The sequence below is a fragment of the Oxyura jamaicensis genome, chromosome 26 (genome assembly GCF_011077185.1).
Source record: "Oxyura jamaicensis isolate SHBP4307 breed ruddy duck chromosome 26, BPBGC_Ojam_1.0, whole genome shotgun sequence".
Lineage (NCBI taxonomy): Eukaryota > Metazoa > Chordata > Aves > Anseriformes > Anatidae > Oxyura > Oxyura jamaicensis.
The window spans coordinates 313,810-336,066 of NC_048918.1; the positions used below are offsets into that span (position 1 = coordinate 313,810).

A 22,257-nucleotide genomic window follows, 5' to 3' on the forward strand; every position below is an offset into this window, starting at 1 on the left:
AAAAAAAAAAAAAAAAAAAAAAAAAAAAAAACTGAGTTACTTCAGTGACTCACGCCATCCTGTCCGGTGACATTCCTTGGGGCCATTTATTTAGTTACTACTTGCTGCTCTAAGCCCTGTGGCGCTGGTGCCCCAGCCAGGTGTGTGGAAGGGGCTTGTCCCCGCTCTCCATAGTCCCTGCCGATGCCCTCTCCAGACCGTGCTGGCTCTGCCTGCTGCTGCCGCAGCTCCTGGACACGTCAGGGGGGACGGGGATGTCCCACGTGGTTGTGGCACTGTGGCCATCCCCTCCTGGAAGGGAGCCCACTGTACCTGCAACCACAGGCAAGAGGTAGGTGGGCATCTGGGGATGCTCCAACCCTTGGGCTCTCCCCTCCCTCCTCATTTTAATGCTGTCATTATATATTAACAACAAAACAACAACAAAAAGCCTTATTCCCTGCTGTAAACCTGTCTCTTCATGCCAGCAGTGTTCGGGTCCCTGGCCCCTCTCCACCTCCCTTCTAGGGACCGGCTCAGACCTCACCACGTCACGGACAAGACTTGTCCCCGCTGGACCAGCTGGAGCATTACTGGGGATTAAAGGTGGCATCCGCCAGAAGGGCACATCCCACCCCGGCCCACTCCACAATGAGTGGGTGGGGGAAGAAGGTGGGGGGCCAGGGGCCCCTCCAGCCCCCCTTCCTGATGGACCCCTGGCTCTTTTCAGGGCAGAAAGGGTGCTTTTTCCCAGGGCAACATCGGGGCCAAGGCTCCAAACCACATCGGATCCTGCCAAAGCCCATCCCCAGTGTGCTGGGCTGCCAATTATACAGTGAACCAAATAGAGGAGAGCGTTCTAAATGACATTGCCTGCTTTATCCCAGCGGGACCTCTCAAGGGTATGGCTGGACTTTTTTTTTTTTTTTTTTTTTTTTCTACTTCCCCTACACATCCCTATGTGTGTTTAATAACTCTCTTCCCAGATGCAGAGAGCATTGGCACTTCCATGCCCTGCGTGGGTAAGTCCCCATAGGTGATGGCATGGGGGGTCTATGAAACAAATTGTTTCTTTTCTCATCGAGCACAGGGGTGATGGGGAGGGCATGGGGGGGGAGCAGTGCAGCACCTCTGATTTTCTGGGAGGACCTTGGAGAATTCTGTCATTTGCCCAGGCGCGTGAGGGTTCGCTGGGGAGGGAAGCAGAGCCGGTGGGAAGCAGGAGGAAGTTGTACATGGGGAGGTTTTGACTGCACGGATGCAGAGGGGCTGGGTGAAACCACGGACCCAATTTACTGATTTGCTAGCGAGATGTGATGAGAAAAACACAAACTCTCTCTCAAACGACCTTTCTTTTTTTCAGTCTCTCTCCCTTGCATTTTTTTTCCTCCCAGCCAGGGATTTTGGATGAAGCGTATTAGTTAATCAGATTCTGAGAAGCAGATGTTAGGTGATTTAGGAGGAAAAAATGAGGCTTTCTAGTTCGAGCCTCTGCTAGAGCCTACAGTGTGCATTGCAAACCATGTGGCTCTGTTCTTGCTTTGAGAGATTGCTTTGTGCATTTGGGAAGTGCTGGTAATTTTAGCCTAAATCTGAAGTGAGACAGAAAGGGTGGTCTGGAGCCTGGGGACAGGTGGGATGCCTATCTCTGGCGATGGTGACAAGCAGATGTCAGCATACTTTGTGGCTCTGAAGCAATGAAAAGAAAGTCACAGCCTTGAACCCTCTGGGCAGCTCCCCGATGGCTTGAAATGGGGCTAAAAAAACCTTGAAAAAGAGCTTAAAAGCTTGAAACTGAGCTAAAACGTTCCTTTCCATGCCCTGCTGGATGAGCACAACTTGCCACTCCCAGCAGTGACCATGACATGCAAATTGTCCCTTCACAGCTCTCAAGCCTCCATTTTCCCATGGGGATGATGCTGGGTGGGCTCAGTTCGATGTGCATGCAGGCTTCAGAACTGAGCCAGATTTCAAGATATTACAATTCAATACACCATGATTCAACACACCACAATTGCCTCTGTGGTGGAAATTCGCAGGCTGAACCAGCCCCACCAAGCAAGGGCTTGGGAATTTCCTTGCACGGAGTGCCAGCATGCAGTATTAGGAGTTAAGCACCCTTAATGCTTTTTAAGACTAAGATCATCTCACGGTGCTGACTTTGGATGCAATTTCACAGTCAGCTTAAGCTTCTCTAAGGTTGCTCTGGTGTTGAGAGAGCTCCTGGGCACAGGCTAACTTCTGGGCTCCCAGCAGGACCGAGGAGCGGTGAGCATGGGGTCAGCTCACTGCTCTGGCTGAACAGTCCTGCTCTTCTCACTCAGACTGATTTTCTTTTTTTCTCCCTGATTTAAAAATCAACTTTGGGGTTTAGTATTAAGGAAAAATAAGAAAGCACAAAACAGAAAGATGTGTTGCTTCTCCCAGCCTGGCTGCTGATGCTGCAGGGGCACTAAGGTGTGGGCTGTCTGCAGCTCTCAGTTGCACTGCACTGTCTGCACCCTGCATTGCCCCGATGCTACATCTCTCCCTGCCAACAGCAGCTTTTCAACAGAGCTGTTGAAACATCAAGTATGAGCTGAATCTGGCCCCATGGAGAGCTGCAGCCCCTCAGGCATGCTTTAACCCTGGCCATCCCAAGCAGGACACATCTCTTGCTGGGGCTGGAGGACTCAGTTCTGGGGCTCCTCATCTTCTCAACAGGCTGATTTGGGGGCTAAAACACTGCTGCTCCCCCTGAACATCATTTCTGCCACATTGCCTTGAATGCTCCTCTCTAAAAGTCCCCACATAGGAAAATGGACACAAAAACAGAGCCAGACAGTGCTCTTCAGAGATGGGTACCTAAGAACAGCCATGCTCCATGGCTCTTTTCAAGCAAAGACATATGATCTTTAAGCGGCTTTACCTTGGTTCCTGGTAAGTTCTGGGATTCGTCCCCAGATGCAGCATCTCTTGACTCTGCTGAGGAAACAGCGTGGTTAAGCCATCATCTTGGATCAGGACTCTGGCTCCTGCACAAAGTTTTGCTTTGCACATATAATGCTGACAGCAGAAGACCCAGGATGCTAACATCTTCTGCAGCAGATTTGGGTGTGTAGCTGGTGTGTACCCAATTTGGACAGCAGTGCTTCAGCACAGATGGAGGAGTCCTCTGCAAAGACAGAAGAACAATTTCAGAACCCTGATGGCTCCAGCTCAATAAGGAGGTTTGGGCACCAGCTGTGTCCCGAGATGTGTCCCTGCGGCCCCAGCACGGGACTGGTCCCCGCGCTGCTGCTGCTCCATGCAGACGTGGCCCAAATTGCATTGCTATTCCTGGCAATTGAGGGCATTTGTGTTTTTCACTCCCTTCTGCTGAACGTTGCTGGGTAAGAAAGGCAGCGGGCCCTTGGTGGGCACGTAGAAGTCAGAGCCACTCTGTGTGTCCTCGTGTGGTTTCTTATGTTCAGAAAATACATTTGGGGGAGAAAGAGCTGGAGGCCAAACGAGGGGAAGTAAATGGGGGTGGGGTGGGGAACACGACTAGAAAAGTGCATTTTGGGGTAAATCTCCTCAGAACTGTTCTCTGTTAACTTCCAATTTCCCTTTGTGGTTCTCCCTGAGACTGCCAGCCCAGTCTTGGGAAGAGATCCACCCCATGGCATGAAAAATGCTTTCCAGTCTCTCTGAGTAACCTGAGTGTTTAAACCTCATCTTCTTCCTATGGCTGGGAATATCATTTTTACCACAAGGAAGGCCGAGGAGAGCTACAGAGGATGTTGTCCTCTGCCCACCCCAAGTTTTAGATCAAGACAAGGAGTCCCCATTCATGTCCCTCTTCAGGCACATTGGAGGGGTTCTCCAGGGCTGGTGGACGCGCCCTTCTCCTCTTGACCTGCCTTTCTGAAGTCCCAGCCTGGCCTCATTTGGGAATTGCTTTCTAAGTGCCAGGTGACCCAACTCCTGGGGTTCCACCAGGGACTGTCCCAGCTGGATCAGGGGCTGTAGCTAACCGGGACACCTGTGTTTAATACACAGAACCACAGAATCACACAGAATCACAAAATGTTAGGGATTGGAAGGGACTTTGAAAGATCATCTAGTCCAATCCCCCTGCCGGAGCAGGAACACCTAGGTCAGGTCACACAGGAACGCGTCCAGGTGGGTTTCAAATGTCTCCAGAGAAGGAGACTCCACAACCCCCCTGGGCAGCCTGTTCCAGTGTCACCCTCACTGTGAAAAAGTTTCATCTCAAATTTATACGGAACATCCTGTGTTCCAGCTTGCACCCACTGCCCCTTGTCCTGTCATTGGGTGTCACTGAGAGCCTGGCTCTGTCCTCCTGACACTCACTCTTTCCATATTTATAAACATTAATGAGGTCACCCCTCAGTCTTTTCCAAGCTAAAGAGTTAAATACCTCCAAATCCTGCTCCAAACACTGGACCTGCACCTGTGATTAGCACACACTTGGAAATGTCTGAAATAGCCCCTCTTGCTCTCAGGGGACTGGTGAGGAAAGTCTGCATGGGATGCCTGAATTCTCCCCTGTCTTCTGCTACTGCCTGACTTCTTATTCTTGGATGCTGTAAGCAGTATTGGGAGGTTTAATAGTGATAGTGAAGCCATCCCAAAAAGGCCCCGCAGGATCTAGGGCTGAAAGATATACTGCAAGTATAATGCCCATGAAAATAATGTTTGCATTAAAACATACAGGGTTTTCTGACTGTGGGTTTGTTTCATTCTTTCCAGTAGAGCAAAGCGATCCACATGCACCATTCATCTCTCTCTCCCTGTCCATTTGCTTGCAGATCCTCATAGCGTGGGAAAGACGCAAGCTGCTGGTCTCCGACCTGGGGATTTATGCTGCTAATCTGATTAGTGTATGATGGACGTGTCCAGTTGGAAGGAGATGGAGGTGGCACTAGTCAGTTTTGACAACGCTGATCAGATCGTGGAGGATCCCTGTTATTCAAATGATCTCAGTCCTGCTGGGCAGTCGCGGAAAGGCCATCCCAGCTGCGCCAACCTCCTCTCCAACTGGAGAATCCTCATCAACAGCGAAAACGCCAACAATGAGACCATTTTCTCCAGGTTCTCTGCTGAGTTCAGTGAGCACCTGGTGGGGGAACGGGTGGGCATGGAGGAGGGGGACCAACGAGTCATCATCAATATTGCTGGGCTGAGGTTTGAGACGCGGCTCAAGACCCTCAACCAGTTCCCGGAGACCTTGCTTGGGGACCCGGAAAAGAGGATGCGTTACTTCGACTCCATGAGGAATGAATATTTCTTTGACAGGAACAGGCCCAGTTTTGATGGGATCTTGTACTATTACCAGTCTGGTGGGAAAATCCGGCGTCCAGCCAATGTACCTATTGATGTCTTTGCTGATGAAATCACCTTCTATGAGCTGGGTGACGAAGCCATGGACCAGTTCAGGGAGGATGAAGGGTTTATCAAGGACCCCGAGACCCTCTTACCAACCAATGACTTTCATAGGCAATTCTGGCTGCTCTTTGAGTACCCCGAAAGCTCCAGTGCAGCCAGAGGCGTAGCTTTGGTCTCTGTCCTGGTCATTGTCATCTCCATCATCATCTTCTGTATGGAGACCTTGCCAGAGTTCAGGGAGGAAAGGGAATTTAAGTCCACCCAGGAGCTTTCTAAGAATCTGACAGACACCTTGCTGGCCCACAGCACCTTCACAGACCCTTTCTTCGTCATAGAGACTGCCTGCATCATCTGGTTCTCCTTTGAGCTGTTTGTCCGGTTCATTGTGTGCCCCAGCAAGACTGACTTCTTCAGAAACATCATGAATATTATTGATATTGTGTCCATTATCCCCTACTTTGTAACTCTCACCACCGAGCTGATCCAGCAAAGCGAACTCAATGGGCAGCAGAACATGTCCCTGGCCATCCTACGGATCATCCGGCTGGTCAGGGTCTTCCGCATCTTCAAGCTCTCCCGGCACTCCAAGGGGCTGCAGATCCTGGGGCAGACCCTCAAGGCCAGCATGAGGGAGCTGGGCTTGCTCATCTTCTTCCTCTTCATCGGCGTCATCCTATTCTCCAGCGCTGTCTACTTTGCAGAAGTAGACGAGCCACAGTCCCATTTCTCCAGCATCCCCGATGGCTTCTGGTGGGCCGTGGTCACGATGACAACTGTCGGCTATGGTGACATGTGTCCCACCACCCTGGGTGGGAAGATTGTGGGGACTCTGTGTGCAATTGCAGGAGTATTGACCATTGCACTGCCCGTCCCCGTCATAGTCTCAAACTTCAACTATTTCTACCACAGGGAGACAGAGAATGAAGAGAAGCAAATTCTGCCTGCAGAGGTGGAGAGAATGCTCACCAGCGTGGTGACAGGCAATGGCAGCATGGAGTCGCTCAATAAGACCAATGGGGGTTACCCTCGAGACAAGGCCAAGAAATGACATTGCTGTGATGGGACTGAGCACTGTCAGGTGGGATTGTCTGGATAAGGTATAAAGCATCTGCACGCTGTGATATATATATTTTTTTTTATCTGAATGTGCTGCTGCTATTTTTTTTCTAAACATTTTTCAATCTCTGATTTCCTGTGGCTGTTCAAATAAATACCATCTTTCTTATCTCTCTTCCCTGCACATCAGTCTATTTTTTTATTATTTGATGCTCATCTGCTTGACATTTAGCTTTTTTGTCCATGATATCAGAGTGCCATTCCCCATACGCAGAGATTTTCCCCATATACCAGAAGGGGAAAGAAGGCAAAATGACATGAAATGCTTTGCCTGGTGGCAGCCAGCTGTCCAGGGGTGGAGCTGGTTGCCATCTCCCTGCTTTTCTTAATCCGTTTTAAATATTTTCTGCACTACTCAGAATGTGGGTATCCCCAGATCTGGGAGTGGTCTGGCTGGAAAAATAAGCTTTTATTTATTCATTTATTTTTCTGTCTGAAAAATAAGTTATATTTTTATCTGGATCAGTTCCCTGGTGTGTCTGCCTAAATAATTTTGGTGACACAGTAGGGTGGGCAGTGATGGATGGGATTGAGCCACTGGGTGTAGGGATTAAGACAAGAGGGATGGGGACCAGCTCCAGTTGCACAGCCACCAAGGAAGGCCCCGGGCGTGGTGGCTCAGTACCCACGGGCGTTCCTGCTGGACAAGCTGATCTCTGAGAAGGACAGGGGCAATTTTTCCTGCCACAAATGCTTGATGCATAGGTTATCTGGTGCACAAATGCCTTTGGGGATGAGCCTCTGTGACCTTGTAGATTTTATTGTCACTTATGTTGCTGCAAATGGGGCACGGAGTAATGAGGGCTGATGTTTCCTGACAGTTTGGCTTTGCATTGTAAAAATCACTTCTGGTTTTGAAAACATGCAAATTTCCATAGGCATTTTTAATGGGAGAAACAGAAACAAATCATTTTGCTGTTCTCTCTAATGCCAGCAGGTTTTCTTCTGACAAAAACATTTTGTTCCAGCTTCACTGTTTCAGTTGGCTTTTTTGATGTTTCTGCCTACATTAAAATCACAGTTTCTCATACAGTGTCTACACAGCCGCTTTTTATCCCACATCTGTTATATATGATGTCTCATCTCCTCAAGGTTCAGCATGATCATTGCACAATGTGCCAACATCTTCGGTTTGCAATTTCATTCAGAAAGGAGTGATGAAAGAATGTTTATTTATTTTTATACCTGTTCTGATTGAAAATGTGAGATAGGGTGTACTGGGATTTTCCCTCTGGGAGAAATCTCGCACCCACCTGCTCTGCTGCAGAGCTCGGGGTCTGGGGGGTTCTTATTCTGGTTTGGGGTATTTTTTTGTGTGGGCTTTCCACAACACCACCTTTGGTCCACCTGCACCCCAAGCAGGTGGATCTGGAACATGATCAGAACAGGTGTTCTTCAAGGACAAATCTTCCTTTTATCCTAATTTTCTCCCATCCCTCCATGACCCTTTTCCTCACCCCATCCCTCGCCACCCTCAGAGCATCATCACAGACAGAGGAGGAGCAGTGAGAGCTGTTTACTCTCCTTCCCTCTGTGCTCAAGGGGGAAATGCCTCATTATCTGCGAGGATGGCTGGAAGAAGAACAGCTGGGCACAGCTGGAGGAGGCACAGCTGGGCACAGCTGGTGAGCAGCATTCCAAGACATCCCCAGCTCCTCTCCAGTCACTCCTCATTTCTCTCCAGCTGTTCTGCCACTTCTCTATTTTTATTTCTTAGCAGAAATGATGAAACTTTTAAAATTCTTTTTTTTTTTTTTTTTTTTTTTTTTTTTTTTTTTTTAGCTCTCCTTCCCAAACTTCACTCCCCTTGTATCAAAGCTGAAGCACTATTGGTGTTTATTCCTTGGGAAGTGATCATGAGAAACTCTGGTGAAAAGGTTTGGGTTGGGAAATATTCAGCCTGCTTCCTATGGAAAAGCTCTGAGCACATCCTCACTGCTCTTGCTCCCTTAGCAATCAGGGAGGGACTGAAATGGAGGGATGCTGGGATGGATGGACTGACGGGTGGATGGATGGATGCATGGAGAGATAGGTAGCAGGCTGAACAACTTGATTCTTATTAACTTGTAAATATTATTCTCAAATAAAAGAGTAGATGCTTCAAAGTAGAGCATACAGAAAATACCGGCTATTTGGATCCAGTGTTTTGTTCTTGTGTTTTTGCAATTTCACAAATAGCAGGAGCTGGTCCCTGCCTCCTGTGTGCAGGATGAGGCATGGGACATTACAGACCTGAAGGCACAAGACCTGTGGGATGAGGACAAACTCTGCAACTGTTTCCCCAGCAGTTCAGTTATGTCAGCTGTCACGGGGTGGGGGGCAGATGCAAGGGAGATCCCTACCTTATGCTGTGAGGATGGGGTAAGAGACATTAAACTTGTCCAGATACAACAGCTGATTTCTGATTTATCATAAAGGGAACAGTAGAAAAAAACAGACTATGAATATCTAATCAACACCCACCTAGTGTCTGGTTAAAATAAATAAATAAATAAAATTTCCCATACATTTTGCAGCTTAGCATTTTCCCAAATAGAGCCCCAAAGCTCAAAGCTCAATGAAATCCATAAAAGGTTCTTATTAACTGTACATTTCATGAGTCAAGCCCTAATGAGGCAATCTATCATGTCATCTGGCACACAGGGAATAATTCCCCAGAAAATAAAATAAAATTATAAATCTGAAGATGGCATGAAACCTCTTTGCTTTATCAGAAAGGTGTCTTGGCTACTTTTCTTTCCATGGAGCAAGCCTGAACCTTGGACGTATTTGTCCACTAGCAGCATTTTTCTCCTCCTTCAAGCCATGATTTCCAAGCAAACCCTGGAACATCCTTTTGCCACCAGATATTTCTGAGCAACCCCTATGCACGGTACAGCTTTGGCACCGCAGCCACGAGATGGCACTCCAGGATAGACATTTCCCAGGACACTGTAGGAAACTACTACAGCAGTCCCAATGTGTTTGCTCCCCTTTTTAATTTTTGCTTGGAAGCTTTTAGCTGATTTCTTTCTTTATTGCCTGAGTGAATGAAGATGTGGGAAGGGCTCCCCTGGCCATGGGGGATGCTCACATGGAGAAAGCCCCTTGCAGGGCTGTTTGCCAAGGTCTTCTGGCATCAGTGCAGAATAGCCATGTCCAGAGGATGTGGCTATGAGGAATATGCCACCTGGCAGAGCATTTGGGATATTAGCCCTGCCCAGGCCAAGGGCACAGCTTCCCTTTCCCTTCTTGTTCACCATGAGAATGGGTACAGCCCCTGGTGCTCCTGGAGCTGTGGTTCCAGCTGCATTGGGCCCATTTCATGTTGCTTATAACAAAGATGGAGCCAAGATAAAGCCCCATCTGCCCACAAGTCTAGCCTTGGGCCCCACCTCTCATGCACTTTCCAGCCCTCTGGTGTTAAGTGACCCGGGGCTATGTGAGCTCAGGGAGCCTGGGCCTAAATCACATTTCCACCATCCCACATTACATACTCATTATATTCTCATTATATATATGTTATATCATAGAATCATAGATTCAGAATAATAGAACCCTAGAATCCCAGAATGGTTTGTGTTAGAATGTATGGGACCTTAAAGATCACCTGGTTCCAACCCCCCTGCCACGGGTAGGGATACCTCCCACCAGACCAGGTTTTAACAGTGAGAGGGGAGAGAAATTCCTTTCTGATCACCCGGACTTGTCCCTCCTTCATAATTCTTGCCTTTTTATCACAAATAAATGTGCAGCCACCATCTCTATGTCATCAACACTTTATTCATGTGTGAGCAAGGGATTCCTTATGAGAGAAGATCTCTTGCTGCTCCAAAAAAAAATATGGTCGTGGACTGGTTGAGTGATCAATCCATAGCACTGCTGGCATCACCGTGGTTTTAAACAGCCTTGGCCAGTCCAACACGGTTGTTGGCCCGGTCAAAGATGCTGTAGTACACTCTGATGAAGACATCTCCCAAGATCCAGAGGTCCGCAGAGGTGTTCTGGAAGCCACTGATACATGCTTCTTCATTGTTCTGCATTTGAGCAAGGGAAGGCAAATAGGAAAAATGTGGGTTAGAACCTTTTGTTAGGGTGCCCTGGAGGCCCATGGCCATCCTTCTGCAGTCCCCCACAGGAATGGGAGAGGCCAAAGTGATGAGAGCCATTGGAGAAAATAAAAGAACGTGGAGACAGGCTCTTGGAAGCCAGGTACTCACTCCTCCTTACCTGCTCAGTGTAAGCTGAGGCGGATACAGGATACTGAATCCCATTGATGACAAAGACAACATCAGGCATGGCAGAGATGTAGCTGCAGTTCACATTGTACTGCAGGGAGCAGAGGGAAGAGGCTCTTAGGTAAGAAGCAACACATTCAGGTGGTCAGGAGGGAAGGTTTTTGATTTGGCTGGTAAGAACTAAAGACTGGGAGAATCTCATGGAGCTCTCTGTTGGAGGTACCACTGCAGCAGGGCTGCTTTGCCGTGAGCAGTGATTCTGTTTGCCTGTGTGTGGAAGCAGCCTTGGATCCAGGCTCATGCCAGGCTGTCTCCAGGGCCAGCAGAGCAAGACACAGATGCTCTTACCTCTCCGTACGTGTTCTGCCTGGCCCCGACTGCGCTCTGGATGTCACTTATGTCAGAGGGTGGCCCAGCCACAAGGGATGTGCCCGTGTCAACGATGGCTTGGCAGCCACCACTGCACGCGATCTCCCGCCTGTTCACAATGATGCTGGCAGCAGGAAGGGAAGAACAGACAAGGGAGGGGTTGCTAAGCCTGCTGAATCTTCATGATACTTTCAGACTTGTTCTGTAAGAGTTAGAGCTGGGACAGCTTTCCTCTTCTGGAGCCCTCTGCTTCTTGGGGTTTGCAATGACGGCTGGTATCACAGCCCCATTGCATAAATGCAGACGGAGGCACCAAACAGCCAAAATCTGGGACCCAACCAAGCCCAGCAAAGTAAGTTGCTCTGCTCATCACCAGACACATCCCCAAGAGAAATAGGCTTTGTGCAAGAGAAAAACTAGGCTGTGTCCCAGGACAAAACACCCCCAGTTCAGAGAAAAATTGCCAAAGTTCTGTGGGTTTTGGTTCCTTGGCTTTCTGCACCACAATGTAATAAATGCCAGTGGAAAGCCCACAATGTTCATGGGTCTCAGTTCTCTTCAGAAAAAATGGCTAGAAATTACCAAAAATCAGCAGACTCGTCTCCTTACCTGTCCATGGAGATCTGCCAGTAACCCTGGTAAGAGACGGGAATCCAGTTGATGGAGCCAGTGAAATAAGCTTCATCAATTCCCCCGAAGATGACCACGCTCCCCATCCTCTCACTGGATGATGCATAAAAGGAAAACACCAAAGACTTTGCCATGTCGCTTCAGTGCAGTTACCTTAGGACAAGGGGACCGTGAGTCCCGTGGGGGAAGATGCTGCCTGTGAGGCCGCAGTCACATCCACTCCCCACCTCATCGCAGCGTGCTCCCCTGCCCTCAGGCATCATGGCACAAAGACAACAGCTGGATAACAGCAGTGACAGCGGAGGAGCTGGAGTGACCAGCAAATGCAATGATCTGAACCAGACACATCTGCTACCTCCCCCAGCTATCACAGCTGATGTATCTTACCGGGATAGATAAACTGAAAAGAGGTTCTGCTCCAGCAAGCTTTCATTCACCAAGTTATCAAAGACTGGAGTGATCCCATCAGCAGCCAGACTTGGGTAGCCCAGTCCCAGGATCCCATCAAATTTAACATGGACAAAGAACTGGCCAGGCTCTGTGGTGCTCAAGCCAAAGAGCTGGTTGGTGTCCATCAGTGATGCAACCTAGGGATGGGGATGACAGTCAGCTCGATCAGGCATTGCAATATGGGTGTGAATTTGGTGGAGAAGGCACTGAGGGACCCCCTGAGATGCCACTGTGACACTCACAGTGACAGTGTCGCAGCCCACGATGCCCTCCATGTCACCAGTGCCATAGTGAATGGAGAGGTTCTGCCCTGTGCTTCTGTAGGTGGATGACTGCGATGGGTTAAACATCTGATGGCTCTCTAGAAGGTAAGTGGGAAACAAAAAATGAAGATTTTCAGGAAGGCTGAGCCATAAGGAAAGCGTGGGAGTAAGAACCCTGCTGAATTGCTCTTTAGACCTGCCATTTATTACTTGTGCTGCAGGAAAAATTTAGCTGTAAACATTTGCCATATGTTACAGCTGCTTCTCCAGCATCCTAATGGCAGGGACCTGCAGGATATTCCATCTCCCCTTTGGGACAGACAGGGAAGCTGAGGCACCAAGCACGAGGAGTATCACCTTGTGGAGTACAGCATTTAATAGGTGCTACATCCCAGATACTCATCCTAGCACGTTCTGCAGAGCTGACGGGACCCAGCACCATGGGGTCTGCTCAATGTACAGGCTAGGGGGCCCCCAGTCTCCCTGCAGTGTCACCACAAAATTTGGGCTTGATTCTGCAGAGATAAGCCCATGATGTGCTGTTGGATCCCAGGTCTGGCAAAATGGGGAGCCCTGTCTGACGATACTTACGGCAAGCCGGGCTGGCACAGGAGACGGAGGGAACCCAGAGGTTGGAGGAGCCAGTGTCAAAGACCACTGTGAAGTCCTGCGGTGGGGTGCCAATGGAGATGGTCCCGTAGTACTCCATCTACAGGGCAGCAGGACAAAAGGATGCTTACAGGGCATGAACCCAGGCCTGGAACTGCCCCAGACCCATTTGTAGCCTTTGTGGTCCCCTTCTGCACATGCATGGGACTCATGGGACTCAGAGCTGCTGAGGAGATATTTCAGTGTCCAGGCTCTGTCCAGGGCCAACAGCATGGGTGGGAAGGGGCAAAGGAAGTGAGCTGAAGGCTTTGGGGGAAAAAAATATCAGGTTTGGCCTGCACATGGCACAGACACAGGGATGGGCATCCTGCAAACCACCCCAGGGCTGCACTACCGTGGGACAAAGCCAGCACTCACATCCAGGGTGTTCAGCAGGGGCTCAGCAACCACGTCGATCAGATTGGGAAAAGCATGTGGAAATTTCGTGCCGATGTCATAGCGGTGGCGCTGGAAGAAGTGGCGCAGCAACTCCTTGTCCCGGAGGATCTCTCTCAGTTTCTTCCCCCTTTCCAAGGGCAGCCTGGCACAAGAAACAAGAGAAACAGAGTTAGCCAGGAGCTCACTGCCTGCAGCTCCTGCAAGCAGCGTTTGGCAGTGTCACCGTAGGTGCTGAAGCCCATCATGATGCTGTGGGGACTTACTTGGTGAAGCCCTCAGAGAGGGCAAGGACCACACACAGAAGGACCAGGGATCGCATCGTGGCGGGTCTGAGGGGGCAAATGTCCTGTGGCTTATATAGTCCCAGCGCTCCCCAGCTTTGGTGCCAAGGGCAGCTGGGACTGCCACAGAACCGTCCCCTGGCGGGCACCAAGCCAAGACCCCCCCCCCGGTGACACCCAGGGACTGGAGCCCATGGCAAACAGCACCCAATGTCGTTACGTCTCCCAGCGGGGGGGTGATGGCGAGGTGCTCTGTGCTGAATTCTTACCACAACCCCTGTGCTCTCCCTCTGCCCCCCTCCCTGACCCCCTCATCCTTTTAGCACCCCACATCCTTCATCCTGACAAGGATCTGCACAGTGCGGGCATCAAAATCAGCCATCGCTTTACACCTGGGCATCCACAACATAAGCAATAGTGGGTCCCCAGCTTCATGCTTCCCTGCCCCCACTTTAGGGGCAATCTGTCCCAGGTAGGAACAGAGAAGGGGGTCCCACTGGGTGCCACCACGTGCGTACAGAGTGGGGACATGGGCATCTGGTCTGTGTGCACGTTTTGGCCCTCCGCCACCTGCTGTTATCTGCAAAACTGATTAGTTAAGTCATATGCAAACAGGCTGCAGGAAAGGTGACCCCACAGCATGGTGACCCCTCTCCATGCGCTGTGTGCCCAGCGATACAGGGACCATTAAACCAAGATTAAAAGCCTAATGAGCACGCTGCTATCAGCAACACCAATCATCACGAAAGGCATTGGCTCACCTTTTGCAGTTGGCCAAGAGGGGAGCACGAGAGAGCTCGGCTGGAGGACGGAGGATGCAGGGCGATGCTGTGCCCTGCGGGATAAGGAGCTTCCTATCAGCTCGGTGCTGGCGGCTTCTGTTTGAGTACCTCCAGGCCCCAAAAGCTGGAGGCAGCCACCAGCATCACAGCAGGGTGTAGGGTTTCTCCGATGACGGTATGGAAAAGCCGTCATGTTCCTTTTATGTTTGTCATTGGAATCCCCTCTCAGACTTTTCACTGCCTGGGTTAGAAGTGATGCTGTGTGCCCCTGAACTGCTGGGAAGGTCCCCTCCCACCACTGCAGGGTAAGGCAGCTTTCTGCAATGGGCCCTGCTTTTGTAATAGAGTAAAGCAAGAATTAATAGTGATTTCTTCAGCAGCATTATGGGAACCAGCTGAAATTGTCCTGATGATTAGTAAAGAATTGGGAACGGGCTACACTGGATGGAAAAACAGCCCCTGCCTGCTCCAGGGATGTGTCCAGCTTTGGTCTCACACAAGGAAAGCCCCTTCCCATCTGGTCAGACCCACCATGGCACATCCCAGAAACCACCCTGGGAAACAAAACCTCTCTCCAACTGAAGCCCTCAAAATCCACGCTCAACCCTGCCTATACCAAATCGGCTTCTCGAGGGCTGCTGTTAGAATTATGACTGCCCCAGTGCCATTCAAAGGGGTTGCAAGACCCAAACTGCAGCCCACATAGGGCATCTGATCTGAAGCCCCAGTGAGCACCATGCTTTTGTCTTGCAGAGCCAAAGGCAAAAAACATGGCCCCGTCCAGCTGCCAGGAGCAGCAAATTGCTCCAGGGCACCACGAGTTGCTGAAGGGAGAGATTTGGGGTGGGAGCAATGCTGCATTCCCAGACTTGAAAGAGAAATTCAAGTAGCAGGAGGCTTGATTTATTCTTGCTGTAAAAGCAAGGTGAGTTTGATGTGGATTTTAGGGGGAAATTGCAAGATGCTCTTTAGTAACCACATTACAGTTATGTCGGGTGTTGAATATCCAGCCCTGGGAGCGAGCATCCCCGGGCACGGCGCCGGCACTGCGGTGCTGCCACAAGCCGTTTGCTGCTGGGCACGGCTCACCTTGAAGCCAGGACATTGCAGGGAGGACGTCCCAGCGGGCAAGGGGGTGCTTGGCACCATGCTGCGGTGGGAAACGAGCATGTGAGAGGCAATCAGCCACCAGTGCTCTAGGTTAAGGGCTGTGTTGGCTTTTCCCCACACCCCATGGGAGGACATGAGCTGTTACTTCACTACATATGTTTTATCCCCTTGGGGAGTGTGCACAGAGGTTTTCTTGCATGGCAGCTCTTAGGATGAAAAAATGCAGGGGGGAGACTTGCTGCCGTCATCGAGTGATTTCCCATTAAATTGTGATCTCCTGCAGTTTAAAGCCACCAGGAGACTGGCAACGCCAGTCTGTAGGAAAACCAGAAGAAGCAAGTCAAGCAATGCAACATAATAAAAGAAACCCCAGACATGAAGCTATGTATTTTTTACACTGCTACCAAACAGTAATAGTGTTGTGTGTTTTTTATTATTATTATTATTCCCACCACCCTCATCCCCCTGTTGCTATGGGACCTCTTCCATATGGGGAAAGGGTCTGTCCAGGACAGCTCCAGAGCCCTTCTGCCATTGTGTCCTATGCCAAGCGATGGGGTAAATGCCCTCAAAATCAATGAAATGCATTTGTTTGTTGTTTTAACCAAGCTGCCTATTGAGGTAAGTCTTTCTTCACATAAAAAAAAAATAAATAAAACCAACCCAGTCATTGCAATGTTTTATTTTCATCCAATTTACAATATTTTTTTGAGGGAGACACAAGTGTGTGGAAGCTTTCACCTAATCTCAGTTATTTTACATTCTCCATTAACACAGCGTCTGCCACAGAAAAACAACTGGTGTCCTTAGAAATAGGAATGGTTGCTACAATAGCACCAAAACCCATCAAAATACAGCAAAAAGGGATACCCACGCCACAGGAGGGGTTTGCAGCTCAGCTCCCTCCCATGCCCCAAGGCACTGCTCCCAAAGGTAAACCCCTGCAGCTTCCCAGGCAGCGGCTCTGCATACAAGCGCTTTCGCACCCCAGAACAAGCTTCTTGGTTAAGCATTGCCACTTCTTTAAAGGAAACTTTTTTTTTTTTTCTGTTAAGGCTCATTATTCTGTTTTTAATTTCTCCTCAAGCTGCTGGAGGTTACTTTGGGAAGTCAAACGGATGGTCAAATGAGGCAGGCTTTTCCCACAATGTGTTTTTTAGGAGGGGAACTGAAAGCATGTCTGAGATAACTTTTAGGACCTAAGTTGACAAAAAACATTTAATTAAATATAATGTCCCACTTTCCTCTCAAATTTGACCAGCATAGACAGAGGCCAGCATAGTGCCTGAACCTCAGGCAACTGCTGAGCCTGGAAAACTTCTCATGTCCCAAAGACCCGCGTCAGGCAGCTCCAGGCAGCTCTGCTTCACCCCCTGCTAAAGTAGTTGCATTGCAAGGTGCTTTGCACCAAAGCTTGAATGTTGGGGAAAACCCAACCCTTAATTACACAAGGCAATTGATGGACTTTTAATTACAGGCATTAGCTCATTCATCACCAGCTTTCAGAGCAGCTTCCAGGAGGAAATATGTGGATAAGACACAATCACAACAGGAATTGTTGTTGCATGAATCACAAAGCAGATTTGTGCAGGAGGAACTGCACAGGAGCCAGCGCAGCTGGGAGGCTACAGGGGCACTGCAGAGGCATTGGGCTTGTGTTGGCTTGGGAAGAAGCTGAAGTTTGGTTGTCAGTCAAAAAGCTCAAATTCTCACAAAAGGAAATTTATGCTCCTCTGACTTTCCTTTTTTTTTTTTTTTTTTTTCCTTTTGTCTTTTCCTGCACAGTTGAAAAGTGCAGAAATAAGCTTTCCATTTCCCTCTTTTGCCTGCAAAATTCCCTGAAATGAATTTCTAGTGAAAGCAGCCAAAGATCACTGTTCACTTTGGAGGCAACAGGAAGGGGCTGTGCAGAGGAAGGTGCCTTGAGCTCTGCAGCCAATGCTCCTCAGCCTCCCAGAAAGGAGCTCAGGTTGCCACTGCCACCTTCTCCTGCTGGCTTTGCTCTTGCAGACACTTTGGCAGGTGAAATGGTGCCGATCAGCTTCACCTCCCAAATTTTATTGTGCACTGGGGCAAACCCCATGGGAGCAAGCACTTGGCTGCAGAGGTGGGAGTTCTGTGTTCTCACTCTTCCCAAATTTCATCACCCTTTATTTTGATAAAATAAAGGATGGAGGTGAAATGTAGCTGACAGCATCCATTACAGCCAGACAATATCCTGTGAAATGTTTTTTTTTTGAGGCCAGAGATGTGTCCTGTCCTCTGTCTGCTCCTCTGCAGGACAAGGCTCTGGGGCAGAGCTTTGCTAAACAATGTGCCAGAGCAGCTTGGCCCAACTGCGCCTCAGTTTCTCCATATACATAGCTTATAACAATGTTTTCTACCTTGGAAAAGCACTTTTAGGGTTGCCTGGTGGGACAGTGCATTAAGCCACAGGAGGGAGCAAAAAATGGGTACTGAGGGCTGGCAGCCAGGATGAAACTCACAGCTCCATCACCTAAAAGTCAATGTTCTTGAAGTCATTCGAGCAGCGGTAGCGGCCATCAAGGAACCTGGAGCAGATGAAGTTGGGCAAACAGGGGCAGGTGTGGTGCTGGCGCTTCCCCAAGAATGGGACCTACAGAGAGAAATGGGAGAGAGGATGGGGAAATGGGGAGAGAGGATGGGGAAATCCCCCCTGCTTCACCCCTGTGTCAGCCCTTGGGATGCAAGCAGGCAAGAAAAACTATCAAATGTAATGAAAGCCCTGGGAATTTCTCTCTGCTGCTTCTCAGGAGTTTAATGGGTATGCCTGAAATGAATTTCTGATCCTTCTGCCTTTGCTCACTCCTCATCTGAGAAGGAAAACGAAGCACAGCAACACTAAATCACTACCACCGTGCAAAATCAATATGCGAGCTCGGAGGCAGAACCCCCCCGAGGCCGGGTGTCTGGCACTGAATGCGCGCAGAAGAGGAATGGCAGCTCAGGATAATCCAAATGCTTCAGGGTGTCTTATCCAACAAAGATTGCAGCGCTCGTGTGGCTCTGAGGTATTAACTTGGCTTCCCCTTGCTTGGCAGAGCATTTACAAGTCAATTTGGAGCACTTTCCTTTAAACGGGCGACTCAGCCCCAGCTCCCCAGGCACCACTGGTGCACGGCAGCAGGGTTTAGGGTGGTGGGGACAGACAGCGGGAGCAGAAAACACTTCAGAGGATGAAAGCAGCTGCATCACGCCAGCCTGGAAACCCCCACAATGCTGCCCCCAGCCTTGTCCCAAATCCATCCCAGCCTCCTCGCCACCCCAGGGCATCAATTGAGTTCTCCTCCCACACATGGAGCTCAGTGCCCCGCAAGAGCCAAGCTGGTGCTTGGCCCAGGGTCCCTCAACTGCCCCGTTTCCCCCACCCATGGACACCCCCCCACCCCCCCATTACCTTGTGGCTGAAGGGGTGGCACTCGTCCCCCTGCTGCCCCAGGGGGGTGCACATCCGCAGGCCGCGAAGCCAGAGGCTGACAGCACAGCACGTCCCGCTGCCGCACTGCAGGTCCCGCTCACAGGCCTGGGAGAGACACGAAGGCAATGGGGGGGAGGAGGTCAACATGTCTGTCCACCAAAATCCCTTGGGGAGCAGCCAAGAAATCTGCTCCTGGGTGACTGGGTGCAAATCCTGCATGGGGATTTAAGGGAGAGGTGAGGGGTGCTCGCAGCTCTCCCGTTTGGCTGCAGGGGCTTGGGGGCAGGGCCCGGTCTGGATGCAGGGTGTAAAACCAGGAAAACCCCACGTGTGCAGGGAGGGAGCCATGCCTGGGGGAGAAGTTTGCAGCTTCCCAGCTCAAACCCCTAAGGGAACCTGAATCTCCCCGAGCACCCAAAGCACCTCTTAGCACCCAAATAATGTTAAAAAACAGGTCACAGTGGCGATGGACCATGGCTTGGCTCTCGATGCAGCCGCTTTCCTCCAACCACCAGGGGCTGCACACTCAGCTGAGCCCCACCAGCACCCAAGCACAGCAGAGAGAGCACCCGGCCTCTTTCTATTCAACCAGACATTTCCCTCCTCTTAAAAACGTGTCTCAGTTTGGGAGGGTGAAGGACAATCCAAGATGCTCCAAGTCCTTGCTTGGAACACAGTCCCCATCACGGTATTTTTTTCCCCATTTGGAAAGCTTCCTAAACTTCCCCATTTTCCTGTGTGCTGGATCCAATGCAGTGCTTAGAAGAGAAACGGAGGGAAAAAGCTGTGCTCTGGAGTGACTTTACACTCGTGTGCAAGGAGCAGCACAGGCAGGATTGATAGGGAACAGAACTGACGCACTGAAAAAGCAAGTAATAAACTAAAAAACACCTAAAGCGAACAGTGAAAGGCACCACTGGCATTCCAATGCCTCTCCTGATCATTTTCTCAGTGCAAATAAGGTGGGGGGAGAGGGGCAGGGAGTTGGTTTTACATCCAATTCGACTTTGCACCACAGGGGTGGGGGACGGCAGGGCAAGTTCAAAGCAACTTGAACTCAGGGTAGCAAATTCAGCTGCTGCTCCCTGCGCTGCGCTCCACACAGCTAAAGCAAGATAAAGTGGTAATTGATAAAGATGAAACACCAAACCTGTGCAATGAGCTCTGGAGAGCAAGAAGATCTAATTACAGTGTTATAACCGCAACCCCCAGGGTGACAAGTACAATTTCTGCCCTATTTCCAAAAAGGAAAAAAAAAAAAAAACAACAAACAAACAAAAAAAAAACCATCCCAGGCTGGGCACGGGAGCAGTGAGGCTGCACTTACCCCCGTGATGACAGCGCCACGGAGCAAGGGCAGCAGCAGGAGCAAGCAGAGGGTCTGCAGGAGCCGTCGCATGGTGCCGTCTGCCCGCGCCGACCGCAGTCCTGCACCCTATATACCCCCTGCCCTCTCCTCCGATGTGGTTGATTTTTTTTTTCCTCCTGATGATCTCAGAATAAGCAGATGAGACCTGAATCTCTAACATCATAGAAGAAATATTTCCTCACATAGGGTGGGGGAAAAAAACCAGCACCAAGCAGTCATCCACCCTCATCTATTTCCCAGGATTATTTTTCAGCTAAGCCAACACAGCTGGATTTTCCAAGTACATACTTATTTATCCCTGACAGGTGTACTTAAGAATTGAATTAAGAATTTGTGATTATTGAGCTAAAAGAAAATAAAAGGAAAAAGTTAGCCCGGTACATCCATGATGGTAAGAGTATAATGTGTAATAATGTGAGTCTGTGATAAGTACCCTGTAGAAAGATAAACTCAGATGCATTTATTTGTGAGAATAAAATGAGGCAGGGAGTGAATAATATATTTTTCAGTAATGAAAGCATGTTTGTATATGAACAGAATGTGTAAGTATCTTGATTTATGGTTTGAAGTATGTCCCCCATACCTGTATGGAATATCTCTTGAGAGCACGTGGAAACATAACTAGGGATTGCTAAAGTGGCTAAAAAGGTAGAAACAGGTTGAATTACTGCCTTCTGGTTTTGTTTATACATCCTGGGAGGGTGCAAAGGACAGAGCAGTTTGCAGATGCTGGCATCATAACCTAGGCTGTGCCAGCTCCCACAGTGACACCTTCCACATCTGCAAAATTTGCTTTTTTGCATGCGTGCATCAGCAAAACCCCAACACGCTCACTCTGGGGCCCTTCCCCAAAAACACCAACGTGCACCCAGGACTGCATCTGAGAGAGGAGCCATAAATCCCCGCAGCCTCCACAAGGCAACGTCCCCACAGAGCTGGGGTCGTTCACCACTCACTGCCATGCCCCATACAGCTCCGTGACACAAGCCCCCATCGCGGTCCTGCAACAAGGAATAACAACAGATTTAAGAAAACAGCAATAGTCCATTCAAAAACCCACCCATGACCTGGACCCTGGACCCTGCATGGTCCAGGGCTCCCATGGTCCCGCCCGGATTTGGTTGTGACCGAGCTCGTTCCCACCGGCCAGGGCCACGTGAGCCCAGGACGTGGTAAAGCTCCGTGGCACAAGGACAGGAAAGCAAAGCCGGGTTTGTGATTTTGATCTAGCGAGCGAGATTTTACCAGCCCTGGACTGCGAGATACCACCCCCACGGCAGCTAGGCTCTCCAACAACATTACAGATTGAGTCCCTGCTGTCTCTGCTAGAAGTTTCTCTTGCAGAGCATCAGTGCAACGCTAAATTGTCAATTTAATTGACTAAAAATAGCCCAGCCATTTTCCCTGCCAAAGACCGGCGTTTCTTTTGAGGTGGCAGCTGTTCTGTTGCTTTGCTGAAGTCTCCACCTGGTTTTGAATCGATGACTCCCAGCCTCCAGAAACCCCCCTGCCAGAAATCCCCAGGCCTTTCTCCAGGGAACGGGCGTGGGGAGGCCACGGCGTGGGGAGGTTTCCTCGCGAAGGCCCCTGCAGCGCCGCGAGGCCGCAGCCGCGGGGCAGGCCCGGCCCGGCCGTGTCCCCGTTGCTCCCGGCAGGGCTCTGGGCAGGCCCGGCAGCAGGGAGCCCGTGGGCAGGTGGCACGGAGGCACCTGCTGCTGGCTCCCAGCAAAACCGAGGGAAGAAATATGGAAAAAAATAAAGAAAGAAAAAATAAAGAAAAATCACCGCTGCACTGCACACCCCCCATCAATAACATTTTAATTTTCCAGCCCGAC

General features: G+C 49.9%; 3 protein-coding genes across 3 annotated transcripts in view; 1 reads left to right on the forward strand and 2 right to left on the reverse strand.

Moving 5' to 3' along the window:
* Positions 1-6,449, forward strand: part of KCNA10 (potassium voltage-gated channel subfamily A member 10) — an 11,095-nt gene extending 4,646 nt beyond the window's left edge. Inside the window, exon 2 of the mRNA XM_035347185.1 lies at positions 4,773-6,449. Within this exon, the coding sequence (XP_035203076.1) occupies positions 4,847-6,397 (1,551 nt within the window). The 5' untranslated portion in view covers positions 4,773-4,846 and the 3' untranslated portion in view covers positions 6,398-6,449. The remainder of the gene's footprint in view (positions 1-4,772) is intronic.
* Positions 6,450-10,343: 3,894 nt separating this feature from the next.
* LOC118178566 (embryonic pepsinogen) lies at positions 10,344-13,760 on the reverse strand. Its single transcript, XM_035347193.1, has 9 exons — positions 13,705-13,760; positions 13,421-13,583; positions 12,986-13,103; positions 12,374-12,492; positions 12,069-12,268; positions 11,661-11,774; positions 11,031-11,175; positions 10,675-10,773; positions 10,344-10,481 (listed from the first exon to the last, which is right to left on the reverse strand). Exons 1-9 carry the CDS (start codon positions 13,758-13,760, stop codon positions 10,344-10,346), a joined length of 1,152 nt encoding a protein of 383 aa, XP_035203084.1.
* Positions 13,761-16,281: 2,521 nt separating this feature from the next.
* Positions 16,282-22,027, reverse strand: PROK1 (prokineticin 1). The gene is made up of 3 exons (XM_035347198.1): positions 20,381-22,027; positions 19,033-19,158; positions 16,282-18,231 (listed from the first exon to the last, which is right to left on the reverse strand). The coding sequence occupies exons 1-3, from the start codon at positions 20,450-20,452 to the stop codon at positions 18,112-18,114; spliced, it is 318 nt and encodes a 105-aa protein (XP_035203089.1). The 5' UTR covers positions 20,453-22,027; the 3' UTR covers positions 16,282-18,111.
* Positions 22,028-22,257: the final 230 nt, after the last annotated feature.

Bases quoted from the DNA above. Each gene is read 5' to 3' on its own strand.
- LOC118178566 (XM_035347193.1), bottom strand. From the start codon at position 13,760: ATGCGATCCCTGGTCCTTCTGTGTGTGGTCCTTGCCCTCTCTGAGGGC. The intron at 13,104-13,420 runs GTGAGTGCTGGC...GCTGCCCTGTAG, and splicing joins CCCTGCTGAACACCCTGGAT to ATGGAGTACTACGGGACCAT. The intron at 10,482-10,674 runs GTAAGGAGGAGT...GCTCAAATGCAG, and splicing joins CCTCAGCTTACACTGAGCAG to AACAATGAAGAAGCATGTAT.
- PROK1 (XM_035347198.1), bottom strand. From the start codon at position 20,452: ATGCGACGGCTCCTGCAGACCCTCTGCTTGCTCCTGCTGCTGCCCTTG. The intron at 19,159-20,380 runs GTAAGTGCAGCC...TGTCTCTCCCAG, and splicing joins GTGGCGCTGTCATCACGGGG to GCCTGTGAGCGGGACCTGCA. The intron at 18,232-19,032 runs GTAATGGGGGGG...TTCTCTCTGTAG, and splicing joins GCCACCCCTTCAGCCACAAG to GTCCCATTCTTGGGGAAGCG.